The 13,531-nt window shown below is 49.3% G+C and overlaps 2 protein-coding genes across 6 annotated transcripts in view; both read right to left on the bottom strand.

Annotated features, from left to right (window-relative positions):
* The window catches only part of LOC128846629 (fer-1-like protein 4), a 144,901-nt gene extending 138,438 nt beyond the window's left edge, over positions 1–6,463 (bottom strand). The window contains exons 1-2 of the mRNA XM_054045862.1: positions 6,047–6,463; positions 5,428–5,517 (exon numbers count right to left, since the gene is read on the bottom strand). The gene's annotated coding sequence lies outside the window, so the exon portion shown is untranslated. The remainder of the gene's footprint in view (positions 1–5,427; positions 5,518–6,046) is intronic.
* A 5,393-nt stretch (positions 6,464–11,856) lies between these two features.
* Positions 11,857–13,531, bottom strand: part of CPNE1 (copine 1) — an 89,581-nt gene continuing 87,906 nt past the window's right edge. For all 5 annotated transcript variants that reach the window (XM_054045509.1, XM_054045505.1, XM_054045506.1 and 2 more), the window contains one exon: positions 11,857–13,169. In XM_054045509.1, the coding sequence (XP_053901484.1) occupies positions 13,053–13,169 (117 nt within the window). In that variant the 3' untranslated portion in view covers positions 11,857–13,052. The remainder of the gene's footprint in view (positions 13,170–13,531) is intronic.

Below are 13,531 nucleotides of genomic sequence, written 5' to 3'. Positions count from 1 at the left end.
AACCCCCTTAGCATGCACAGAGTCACTCACACAGGCCATGTCTACACCACAAAATTAAGTTGACCTTAGTTACATTGACGTACATTGTGTTTTTGCACATTCACACTACGCTCCTTGTGTCAGCAGTGTGTGTCCTCTCTAGCAGCATTACCACTGATGTAGAGCGCAGTGCATTGTGAGTAGCTACCCCTCTGTGCAACTCATCACCTTCTAGGGCAAAGTGTTTTGGAGGGGTTTGCAATGCCTTCTGGGGGAAACGAGTCCCGGAGCATGAGTGGGAACATGAGTTAAGCATCCCATGAGGCAGTTTTCTCCATCCCATCATTCCATGGGCATCCTATCACATTTCACGCCTCTTTTCCAAAGCCCCACAAACCTGTGCACTGCTCTGCTGTACTGTGATGAGTGTTACGAACACAACACGCCTGAACCTGCAGTGTTTCCAGAGCTGCAAGACAGAATATGATGATACCCTTCAGGCTGCCTTGCTATGCACCATGGAAAGAAACAACTCAAGGATGATGTTGGCATTCACAGAGCAGCTGCACACAGTGGACCGCTGTTTCTGGGCCCAAGAAACAAGCAGACTGGTGGGATCACATCGTTATGCAGGTGTGGGATGCCAGCAGAACTTTCGGCTGCACAAAGCCACATTCATGGAATTGTGTGCAAAGCTCGCCCCAGCCCTCCAGCGCAGCACCACCAATGCAGCTGCACTCCTGGTGGAAAAGTGACTGGTGATCACTGTGTGGAAGCTGGCAACATCGACTGTCGGGAATCAGTTTGGAGTTGGGAAATCAACTGTGGGGGTTGCTGTGATGCAAGTGTGCAGGGCCATTAATTGCCTCCTGCTACGAAGGACTGTGACTCTGGACAACGTGCAGGAAATAGAACTATAGAAGGGACCGCAAGGGTCATCTAGTCATAGAATCATAGAAGATTAGGGTTGGAAGGGACCTCAGGAGGTCATCTAGTCCAACCCTCTGCTCAAAGCAGGACCAACACCAACTAAATGATCCCAGCCAGGGCTTTGTCAAGGTGGGCCTTATAAACCTTTAAGGATGGAGATTCCACCACCTCCCTAGGTGCTTCACCACCCTCCTACTGAAATATTTTTCCTAATATCCAACCTAGACCTCCCCCACTGCAACTTGAGACCATTACTCCTTGTTCTGTCATCTGCCACCACTGAGAACAGCCAATCCCCCCTTCTTTGGAACCCCCCTTCAGGTAGTTGAAGTCTGCTATCAAATCCCCTCTCACTCTTCTCTTTTCCAGACTAAACAAGCCCAGTTCCTTCAGCTCTCCTGATAAGTCATGTGCCCCAGCCCCCTGATCATTTTCGTTGCCCTCCGCTGGACTCTCTCCAATTTGTCCACATCCTTTCTGTACTGGGGGACCCAAACCTGGACGCAATACTCCAGATGTGGCCTCACCAATGCTGAATACAGGGGAATACTCACTTCCCTCGATCTGCTGGCAATGCGCCTACTAATGCAGCCCAATATGCTATTAGCCTTCTTGGCAACAAGGGCACACTGTTGACTCATATCCAGCTTCTTATCCACTGTAATCCCCAGGTCCTTTTCTGCAGAGCTGCTGCTTAGCCAGTCGGTCCCCAGCCTGTAGCGGTGCATGGGATTCTTTCTTTCTAAGTGCAGGACTCTGCACTTGTCCTTGTTGAACCTCATCAGATTTCTTTTGGCCCAATCCTCCATTTTGTCTAGATCACTCTGGACCCTTTCCCTACCCTCCAGCATATCTACCTCTCCCCCAAGCTTAGTCTAACCCCCCTCCCAAGATGCGGGATCTGTTGTGTCTAAACCATCCAAGACAGACGGCTCTCCAGCCTCCTTTTGAAAGCCTCCAATGAAGGAGCTTCCACAACTTCCCAAGGCATCTGTTCCATTGTCCTACTGTTCTTACAGATATGAAGTTTTTCCTGAGTTTTTTTCCTAAATCTGCTCTGCTGTAGTTTGAACTCATAGCCTCTTGTCCTTCCCTCTGTGGCAAGAGAGAACAACTTTTCTCCATCTTTTTTATAGCAGCCTTTCAAGTATTTGAAGACCACGATCATATCCTCCTTAATCTCCTCTTTTCCAAACTAAACATGCCCAGTTCCTTCAGCCTTTGCTCAGATGGCTGCATTTCATCCTTTTGATCATCTTTGTCACTTGCCTCTGGATCCTTTTCAGTTTCTCTACATCCTTTCTATATAGTGGTGACCAAAATTGGACACAGTACTGCAGCTGAGGCCTAACCAGTGCTGAGTAGAGTGGTACTATCACCTCCTGTGACTTGCATCCCAAAATTGCATTTGCTTTTTTTGCAACAGCATCGCATCATTGAGGATGTGATCCGCTAGAACTCCCAGGGCCCTCTAAGCAGTGTTGCTGCCCAGCCAGTTATCTCCCATTCTCATGGGTGGCATGTATAAGAGGTTAGGCCTCCCCCAAAAAAGGCTGGCCATGCAGGGGGCAAGAAATGCCAGATGCGGCCTGGCACTGGCCCGCTGCCTTTGGAGCGCCGCCGCCAGAAGGTCCCTAGAAGTGAGGGGCCACCAGGGCAGCAGCAAGGAGCACTTCAACAACAGGTTTAGCAGGTGCAGAATGACAGCTGAGCTCTATGTGCCTTTGGCTGTTTGAAAGGCTGCTGGTGATGTCTACGCATGAGATTAGACCTCAGTGAAGAAAATATCCCCATGGTCATAGCTACCTGCTGGGTGCTTCATAATATCTGTGAGGCAAAGGAGGAGAAGTTTCCGCAGGGGTGGAGGTGAAAAGTCTCTCTGCTGATTTAGAGCAGCTATAAGAAGAGCTCAGCGGGGAGCTATATGGCTCAGTGGGGCTTCAAGGACCATTTTAACAATGAGCCACAGTGGTGAGTGTTGCTGTAGTGTGCTGTGCTTGGCATTGCTTTTTGCCCTAATATGAACCTTGTAATGAGTGCTCTGGATGTGGTAACAGAACAGTGCAAATCATAGAATCATAGACTTTAAGGTCAGAAGGGACCATTATGATCATCTAGTCTGACTTCCTGCACAACACAGGCCACAGAATCTCACCGACCCACTCCTGTATCAAACCTATCTGAGCCATTGAAGTCCTCAAATCATGGTTTAAAGAATTCAAGATGCAGAGAATCTTCCAGCAAATGACCCGTGCCCCACGCTGCAGAGGAAGATGAAAACCCCGCAGGGCCTCTGCCAATCTGCCCTGGAGGAAAATTCCTTCCCGACCCCAAATATGGCGATCAGTTAAACCCTGAGCATGTGGGCAAGACTCACCAGCCAGACACCCAGGAAAGAATTCTCTGTAATAACTCAGATCCCACCCCATCTAACATCCCATCACCGGCCATTGGGCATATTTACCGCTAATAGTCAAAGACCAATTAATTGCCAAAATTAGGCTATCCAATTATACCATCCCCTCCATAAACTTATCAAGCTTAGTCTTGAAGCCAGATATGTCTTTTGCCCCCACTGCTCCCCTTGGGAGGCTGTTCCAGAACTTCACTCCTCTGATGGTTAGAAACCTTCATCTAATTTCAAGTCTAAACTTCCTGATGGTCAGTTTATATCCATTTGTTTGTGAGTCCACATTGATACTGAGCTTAAATAATTCCTCTCCCTCCCTGGTATTTATTCCTCTGATATATTTATAGAGAGCAATCATATCTCCCCTCAGCCTTCTTTTGGTTAGGCTAAACAAGCCAAGCCAAATGCACCTATTGCTATTATCTGTGAACATCAGTGCCAGCCACCATATGCTGTGGACTAATAAAGATGAATTAAGTTTCCATAAACAGACTTTTATTCCAAACCCAGGCAAACAGACACATTTAAAACTGAACAAAACCTTATAAATACAGGGAAAGTACCTTTGCAGGGGAAAGAATAGTCATTTACATTTCACAAACACATACACCACCCGTGTCTCTCACAGGTCGGGATGTGGATATGAGTCAACAGTGTGCCCTTGTGGCCAGGAAGGCTAACGGCATTTTGGGCTGTATAAGTAGGGGCATTGCCAGCAGATCGAGGGACGTGATCATTCCCCTCTGTTCGACATTGGTGAGGCCTCATCTGGAGCACTGTGTCCAGTTTTGGGCCTCACACTACAAGAAGGATGTGGAAAAAATGGAAAGAGTCCAGCGGAGGGCAACAAAAATGATTAGGGGGCTGGAGCACATAACTTATGAGGAGAGGCTGAGGGAACTGGGATTGTTTAGTCTGCAGAAGAGAAGAATGAGGGGGGATTTGATAGCTACTTTCAACTACCTGAAAGGGGGTTCCAAAGAGGATGGATCTAGACTGTTCTCAGTGGTACCAGATGACAAAACAAGGAGCAATGGTCTCAAGTTGCAGTGGGGGAGGTCTAGGTTGGATATTAGGAAACACTATTTCACTAGGAGGGTGGTGAAGCACTGGAATGGGTTACCTAGGGAGGTGGTGGAATCTCCTTCCTTAGAGGTTTTTAAGGTCAGGCTTGACAAAGCCCTGGCTGGGATGATTTAATTGGGAATTGGTCCTGCTTTGAGCAGGGGGTTGGACTAGATGACCTCCTGAGGTCCCTTCCAACCCTGATATTCTATGATTCTATGTGTGGCTGTGATTGCATGTACTCTCCCTCTGGCTGGAGTGATAGGGGTAGTGCTGCTGCCCCAGAAGATATGTGGAATGTGGGGGGGAGTTTAGGGAGGTCCCGTAATGCAGTTCTCTATGGGCTGCAGAAGGAGGCAAGCACAGATCTGTTCAGCCTGAGGTTCAATCAGAGATCGCAGCATGTCTGTTTGCTCCCTGAGCAGCACTGTCATCTCATACTGCCTGTTTCTCCTGACCCCGCTATCCCTCTGCATTCTGTCCTTGAGTGTGACCCTTCAAGCCCTGTGCTCAGAATCTGAAGCACCAGAGGCTTGCAGGACATTCTGGTACATTTCTTTCTGTACTCAATAATTTTAGTTTGTTGTGTGGTTATGATTAACTAACATGTTATGTCATAGATCATCATTGTATGTTAAATAGGGTTAAACTGTAGGATTTGCTGCTGCTGGGGAGGGCGGCTGGCGAGGCTGGCAGGCTCCCTACTGGCTCCGCACAGCTCCCCAGAAGCAGCGACATGTCCCTCGGTTCCTAGGCGGAGGCGTGGCCAGAGGGCCTCTGCGCACTGCTCTCGCCCTAAGCACCCGCTCCACAGCGCCCATTGGCCGGGAACTATTAGCAATGGGAGCTGCAGGGGCGGTGCCTACGGGCAGAGGCAGCGCGCAGAGCTGCCATGCTGATTTAGCCATACTAGGCCTTGGAGCTAAGAAATGCTGACATAAGTAAGTGACCGAAGACTAACCCGATGCCCTAAGATTACGGGAAAAGATGTACCAATGGGTGATATTGCGAAAAATTAACAGTAAAAGTAATTTTTTGCTTACATTTCCTTGTCCTCTTCTTTCTCCTCCGTATCTGGCCAAGCTGCTCCACTAGTGTGGAGGGAGAGACCCTCAAGGCCACATTTGGAGCGGCTAAAGAAATAATGGACAGAGATACTATTGTGAGTGCATTCACTCCTCTTGAGCCACACAAGTTACAAGCACAACATTCTCACTTCTCCTTGGGATTCACAGAGCACAGCAGCAGCCCCAGCCATGGTGAGTACGGCCCGGGGGAGAGGGGTCGTTCTGCTGCAGACTGTGTCCATATGCTGCTAGTCTGTGTGCTGCAATGATGCCTGCTGAAGTAACTGCTGACTGGCATGGGAAAGTGTCCTACTGCCATGGTAGAAGTAAGGCAGCCCTCCCCAGAAACCTTTGGCAGAGGATTGCAGACTACCTCCAGCAAAGTTTCCTTGAGATCTCTATGGAGGATTCACGGGACGTCCTGGTGCACATAAATGAACTGTTCCGCCGGACCCCCTCTGTCTAGCTGTACAGGGAATGAGAAGCAGATAAACAGTGGAGGTAGAGTGGCTATTTCACCACCTCTTCTAGCCTGATTTAAAAAATTGTACCTGAACACGTGTCCCTGCAATACTGAAGCAGACTGCATACTTACCAGAGGTCCCTTCCCCTGCATCAGGCTCACCAGTGCTGGACTGCTGGGAGTGGCTCTTCTGCTCAGGAGTCAAAAAGAGGTCCTGGTTTGCTGCTCCACTGGACACCCTCCGGTCGCCTGTCCCCCATACTCCTCCTCCTCAGGGTTCACTTCGGTGGCCTGTGACTCCAGCTCCCCCAAAAGTATCCCCAAGGGCAGTGGGGGTGGGGTCACTGCCGAGGATGGCATGCAATTCTTTGAAGTGGCAGGTCAGCAGCTCCACACCAGAGCGACTGTTTGGCTCCCTTCCCTTCTGGTACGCCTGTCACAGCTCCTTGATTTTCACATAGCACTGCTACGTGTCCCTGTTGTAACCCTTCTCCCCCATGCCCCAAGCGATCTGGCCATAGATATTGAAGTTCCTATGGCTGGATTGGAGCTGTGCCTGCACAGCCTCCTCTCCTCACAGACCCAGGAGATCCACCACCTCCTGTGTACTCGGGGAGGAGCACGTTTACTGCATGGAGCCAGCATGGTCAGCTGGGCAGTTGCTATGCGAGCTCTCCATGCCAATCAAACAGGAAATGGAATTTCAATTATGCGTGGGGCTTTAAAGGAGGGGGGAGGGGGGAGAGACATATTCCTGCATACCTGGTCGCCGGGCAGCAGAGTTCAAAACAGTGACCAGAGGGGTCACAGTGAGGTATTGTGGGACACCTCCTGGAGGCCACTGAAGTCGACATAAGTAACACAGTGTCTACACTGTCACTGTGTCGACCTAACTACATTGAACTAAGCACTATGCCTCTCGCTGAGGTGGAGTTATTAGGTTGGTGTAGTGGGTGACTTGCATCAGTGGGAGGAACATTGTAGCGTAGACACTTAAACAGGTAGGTCGACCTAACTCTGTAGTGTGGACCAGGCCTGAGAGTTTGAGACCTTGCAGCACAGCGGCCAAGAGGAACCAGGGTGGGAAGGGTTCGGCTGCATCGCTTTGTTGAGCAGGAGTGTTCGGTTGCCCCCAATGGCCACAGCTGTGCCGGGGTTCCCAACGTGGGGCTCCAGGCTGTCGGGACCGGAGAACAGCAGGTGCTTTCTGAGACAGAGGCTCAGCTCAGTCCCACTGCAGGCTAGAAATATGCTGTGCCGCTGCATTCCAGCCACTCCCAGGGTCAGCTGCGGGGCACACAGGAGGCGGCCAAATGCATCATCTCCTCCGAACAAGAGTTCATAGCACAACTAGCTGCATTTTAGCTACTTCCTGAGTCAAAGAACGTGAGACTAGTGTCATAGGACAGGGCTATCTGGGGAGCAGAATTCAATCCTTAAATGAGAGAAACTAGAACATGTTGTGCAAGGCCCGGCTGGCAAGAGCAGATAAACCAGCCTGCCTGAAAACCCTGTCTTGGCTCACACTAACGCCGTCCTGTCCTTCACTCGCCGTTAGGGTGACCAGACGCCCCGTTTTTAACGGGACAGTCCCGTATTTAAGCCTTCTTCCAGGTGTCCCGACTTGCTGTTGTATACAGGCAAATTGTTCCATATTTTCTGGGATCGCAGCATAGAGCCAGCAATGGGGGGCAGCAAGCGGCCATGCCCCACCCCCCTTTTGCTCTCCCCAGTGCCTGCCCAAAACAGAATCTCCCTTGCTGCCTCCTCCAGCAGCATTGCCGGGGATGGGCAGCGAGAGCGTGCCCAGGAGCAGCCCGGGCTCCGCCACCCCCAGCTCCTGCTCCTGCCCCACCATCCCACGCCTCCCGGGCAGCACTCCCGCCAAGCCGTTGTCAGCTCCTGCCTTGCTTGGATGAGAAGCCAGGGCACGGCGTGTCCCCCCCACACACACACCTCCTGTGCCCCCTGCCCAGTGCCTGGGGCAGCCTGCAGGGAAGGGGGTCCCTGCTCACTCCCTCATTTCACCTCATTGCCAACCCTCCCCCTGCATGTGGGATGCCAGTGGGGCACAGAGTAACATGGGGGGGCAGTGGCAATGCCATCCCTGCGCTGCAGGAAGGGCTAGGGGGAGCAGCTCGGGCTGGCTGGCTCGCCCTGTGAACAGGGAGACATGGGGCCCTGGGCAGCCCCGCACGTGGGCATGCGGCTGGGAGGGAGATCAGACCAGCGTGCCATGGCAGGTAAATAGTATAATGGCTAATGAGGGTCAGGCTGGAGAATCTTGCCTACGTGCTCGGGGTTTTACTGATCACCATATTTGGGGTCGGGAAGGAATTTTCCTCCAGGGTAGATTGGCAGAGGCCCTGGAGGTTTTTCGCCTTCCTCCGCAGCATGGGGCAGGGATCGCTAGCAGAAGGATTCTCTGCTAATTGAAGTCTCTAAGCCACAGGATTTGGGGACTTCAACAGCAGAGTCAAGGGAAAGGGTAGGGACGGCTTTGTGGCCTGCATCATGCGGGAGGTCAGACCAGATGATCATAATGGTCCCTTCTGACCTTAAAGTCTATGAGTCTATGAGACCACCAGCCCCGCAGAAAGGCATGCAGCGGGGCTTGGAGGACCAGCCCTGCGTGCAGGGGCAGCTTGGACCAGCCCCATGCCTGGGTGGAAGAGAGCTGTGGGAGGTTGTGGGCAGGTGGCAGGGGGCTCAGATGGGAGATGGGTGTCACAGGCAGGTGGCAGGGTGGCTCGGGCCAGCCCTGGTCACTAGTGGGGGGGGGGGGGGGAACCTCAGGCTGGGCAGGGAGGACTTGGGCCAGCCACGTGTGTGTGTGGGGGGGGGGGAGGGACAGCCTGGGTGTGTCCCATTTTCCTTTTGGGAAAATATGGTCACACCCTACTCGCTGTCTATTGGGAGTCTGGCCTCAGGGAAAGGCAGCTATTCACACTCAGTCACCGTTCCCTTCGCTCACTTGTGTTTGCAGCTTTCACGCTTTGCTCCCCAGCTGGACAAGTAGATTCTCTTCTGGATTCCTTCTCATCTCCCTTCCACAACGTCTGGCATGGCTGGGACGGTCTCCTTTCCAGAGCAGGAAAGCCCGCTCCAATTGTTAAATAGTCACAGCAGTAGTTTAGCTATCACTGGGAGATGTAGACAGGCAACACAACCTTTAGGTCTTAATTCAGTGAAAGGGAGGGAGGGAGGGAGGGAGGGTGTGTGTGTGTATGTTTGTGTTTTGCACACCCAGGCAGGAGACCCTTTCCATGTATAATTACCAAGTTATTTAACCAGAGTAGAATACTCCATCTTGGAACTCTGACCTACTGTTTGCTAGACCTTTGAAGCCACTGGAGAGCTTTGAGATCCATATAATTAATTACCTAAACATTCTAAAGCTCACTGGGATCCTCAATCACTGTCCAAGTCCACATAGAAGTGCAAAATAGTATAGCAATATTGCATTCCTTTGGTCCCTTTGCCAGTAGCAACCCTTATAATTAACCATTTCCTTGCCTCGCTTCCCTGGCCCCTCATGTTTCAGGCACTCAGAACTTTCCAGACATTCACCTAGTCTTCACTTACCGGCTGGTCCGGAGGCACGCCATCGATGTTCTGGGATCGATTTATCGCGTCTGGTTAAGACGCGATAAATCGATCCCGGATCGATCCCGGAAGTGCTCACAATCGACGCCGGTACTCCAGCTCGCCGAGAGGAGTACGCGGCGTCGACGGGGGGAGACTTCCGGCTGCGTCTGGACCGCGGTAAGTCCGGAGTAAGGTACTTCGAATTCAGCTACGTTATTAACGTAGCTGAATTTGCGTACCTTAGTCCGAAGTCCGGACTAAGTGTAGACCAGCCCTTAGAGTGAAACTTTCTGTGGCTGAGCTGTGCCCAAAGAGTAATTATTTTGGGGACGTCTCAAGGAAAAAGATGGGATCCATCCACCCTCCTGAGTTATGGGAAAGGAGGCGCATTCATCCAACTGTAAAAACATTCTAACTCCTTTAACCTGTTTACAGCAAAAGTGGCTGAACTTTGCAAGCTGGCATGTAGCCAGCCCTCAGTGAGGAATGTGCGCTTTCCTAAGCTTGAATAAACTACCTTTCAGTTAACTGCTGACAACATTTCAAAGCAACCTACTGAAGATGCTCAGTAAATGGCTTTGGGAGTTACGCCCTACACATATGCCCATCTGTTTAAGCTTGCAGGTGTGTTCAGAGAATCCACGGTTTCATGCCTGCTTTCTGAATAGCCTGTTTTCCTTCATCAGAAAGTAAATGCAAATAAAAGTAACAGGATGAAGGTTTTCACTAAAAGCTGAAATATTTGCATGTCCCAACTTATTGCAATTTTGGCAATAGTATTTGTAGTATTTTCTAGTCCTGTTTTCCTTGTTCAGTGTGTAACTCAACTTATTAAAGACTACACTGTAAAACATGCAGGAGCGTGCTGTGGCCAGTTAGCACTGTGCCACCTGACTGCTGTATCCAGGCAGCCTTGTGTTTAACGTAGACAGTTTACACACAACTCTTGGAGAGTTCATTCAGTAGAGTTTCTCTGGAGTCAAACATGCTTCCCCACAGTCCTGAAGTTCTCAGCTCAAGCAAACATTATGTTGACTCTTGGCATGACTGAATTCTGTAAGCTGTCTGGACTTCCTAATTTTGGGGCACCACTGTCCATCCCTGGCTTGTAAGTATTAGCTCATCTCACTTGTTCTTCAGACTGCAGGTAGAAGCATGAGCTGAAGTTTGGTATAAATTCCATGTAACTGTGTTCCAACCAATGCTTTTCCTAGCCCTTTCGTTTGGGGTGGGCAAGGTGTGCTGAAGTTTTCTGGCTGTCAGTTGCTGTTAAAGTCAATAGCCAAGAGCAGCATTCATGGAGCCCTCATGATATTTGTGTACTAAGGAGAAGATTGGCCAGCACATTCGGCAGAGTGAAGGCACTAGGCAATTTGAATGATTTTGTTCATTTAAATCCCAGCTGGCTGTGTAAAGCCCTCTGGGAACACACCACTTTTTAAACTGTAAAATCCTTTTGGCTGTGTGAGATTCTTGGTATTTGCCTTAAGTACCACGAACCAGAAAATTCTAACTACTGTTGCTGAGATAAGTGTATGGAAGTTACTTTGAGCAAATTGAGGTTATCAACTTCCAGTGTGATCAACCAATTGATTATTGAGCAGGGCTTGCCAGTTTCCTTCCACAAACTCCTACAGTGCAGGAAAGTTGGGCGGTATAGATCAGCTGGTGGAACAAAAACATTCCAAAAAGCTCGTCCCTCCGCTCGTGAAACTTGAGCAGATTAACAGGCCCTTTAGAGCAGAGGCTGACAGACTTTCCAGTCATGACTAATGCTTTGCCTGAATGGGCGAAGGATTAACTAAGGGTTTGTCTTCACTGAAAAGCGTTAAAATTGGTTTCATAACCAGCTGTTGCTCCTACCCCACCTCCATTCACACACAAAACCCTCACACGCAAGTTTGGTGGTGCTTTCAACCTGGGCTAGCTGGTGGTATGGGTGCCACTTCCACTTGGGCTGGTAACCCACCCACTTTTGCAGTGACGACACAAACTAACTCACTCCAGAGCTGTAGTCCTCCAATGCCTACACACAATTCCCCTTGTGCGCAGAGGACAGACGAGTTCTCCCACAGTTTGCTGGGGAGGAATCAGAGCAGCTCATCCTACTACAGCGCAAAGAACCATGGGATATGCCCCCTGAAGTCCTCGTCACGCAAAGCACTAGTGAAGACACAGTACCTCTGAGTTCTGTCATGTGGCTGCTCATGCCCACGTAGGCTTACTTGGCTGTAGATCACATGGGCTAACTCTGAAGTGGAGATGTAACACTTTCCCACTAAAGGTAACTGAAAAGGCACCGGCAGAAGGAGAAGCAGCACAGAAAGGAACAGGAAATAAGAGCCACCACACAGTTATAAATAAAAGCAGATTCTTTATTTGGAAAACAAAGTGGTGAACGTTTGCTGAGCACCAACAAGGCAAAGTTATTTTATTGCCCTTTTGAAATAAACTCTCAACTCTGTTATCTCCAAACATTACCCATGGGATTATCCCCATCTTGTAACAGCAGAGAAAGCAGGAACATTACCCCCTGGAAATTCAGCCTCTTTCTCTTCTGTGACAGGCACACCAGACTATCAGAATTACAGTGCCATCCTCTAAGAGACAAGTGACCTGGGAAATCCCACCCTCCTGGGCACATCTGTTCTCTACACTCACCCGCTTTCTCTGCTGGTAGTTGTGGAAGCTCTCACTGGAGGGAAAGAAGGACTGACTGAGCCCTATATATAGAATCATAGAACTGGAAGGGACCGAGAGGTCATCTAGTCCAGTCCCCACAACACAAGCTTTGAGTGAAGGCACCATAGAAGCAATTGTTGTAAATAGATAAGCTTATAAAATTACTTTAGCAAAATCTGGTCACTGAAGTTTAAAAAATATATTTGCTTTATGAAGAAAATGTAACAGAAAAATCACATGGCACTCTACAAAGGCACAACAAAAATTACCTGAGCCATTTAGGCAACAGGGGGACTTTGATGCAAATCAATATACGAGGGTTTCTATCAAGCTGACTTGGGAAGAGAATAGAAACCCTCTGTCTAGCAATGCGTGATCAAAGACATACATTGGCAAACATGATAGCAATTAACTCATATTCCAATAAACTCAGCATGGAAAAAATGTTACTTGGTTGTCAGTTTTCTGCAGTTCCATGCACCATGTGGGCTTTGAAATCTAGTCATAAGTCAGGATTGTAGTAAGTACTGAAGTAACTGATTCATACGTATAAATTCTTAGAATTTGGGAGGCCAGGTTTGCTGTTTTTATTGCCTCTACTTATAATTACATCATTAACTCCAATTCTTCCACATAAGAACGGCCAGTAGCTACATTTTTCTGTGTAGCATCTCTGTAAAGAATGTTTCATTTCTACCATTCAGCAGAAACTAAAGATACATGGTGTGTAAATCAGGGAACCGAGAGTGATCCATTTCAGAGGTGCTGAGCAATAAATGGCGTGCGACAGAATTTGAATACGATTGATACATAAGCAGAGATGCTCTTCCTGTTTCTTTGGAGATGTGCACGGCAGGTACCCTCTCCTCTACTCTTGCTTTGCTCCAGGTAGCTTCACAGGAGCCCAGCCCTGCATCTTGTAATAGGACACCAGCTGCTTAGGAACTTCAGCCAGGACTGTCTGGGAAAGAGCCTCCCGAGGAGCCTGCAGGAGACACCAGTGTGAGCAAACTAACGCGACAGCACACAATAAAGGGCCACGTTATCCATCAATTCCCCTCAAGCAAGGAAAGACCCAAAACGATGTCTCTACAGCTTCAGCTCTCGTGCAATAGGGATTATAGGGAATTCTGGGCAATTAGTACAGCACTCTCATTGAAACACATTAGAACATAGTAGAGAGACCAGGTGGGTGAGGTAATATCTTTTATTGGACCAACTTCTGTTGGTGAGAGAGAAGCTTTGAGCTTACATGGAGCTCTTCCTCAGGTCTGGGAAATGTGCTCAGAGAGCCACAGCTAAATACAAGGTGGAACAGATTGTTTAGCACAAGTAGTTAATGCATAT

Source organism: Malaclemys terrapin, chromosome 12, assembly GCF_027887155.1.
Source record: "Malaclemys terrapin pileata isolate rMalTer1 chromosome 12, rMalTer1.hap1, whole genome shotgun sequence".
In the NCBI taxonomy this organism is placed as follows: Eukaryota; Metazoa; Chordata; order Testudines; family Emydidae; genus Malaclemys; species Malaclemys terrapin.
The sequence above is the reverse complement of the archived record's forward strand: the minus strand, read 5'-3'. Positions and strand labels throughout refer to the sequence as shown.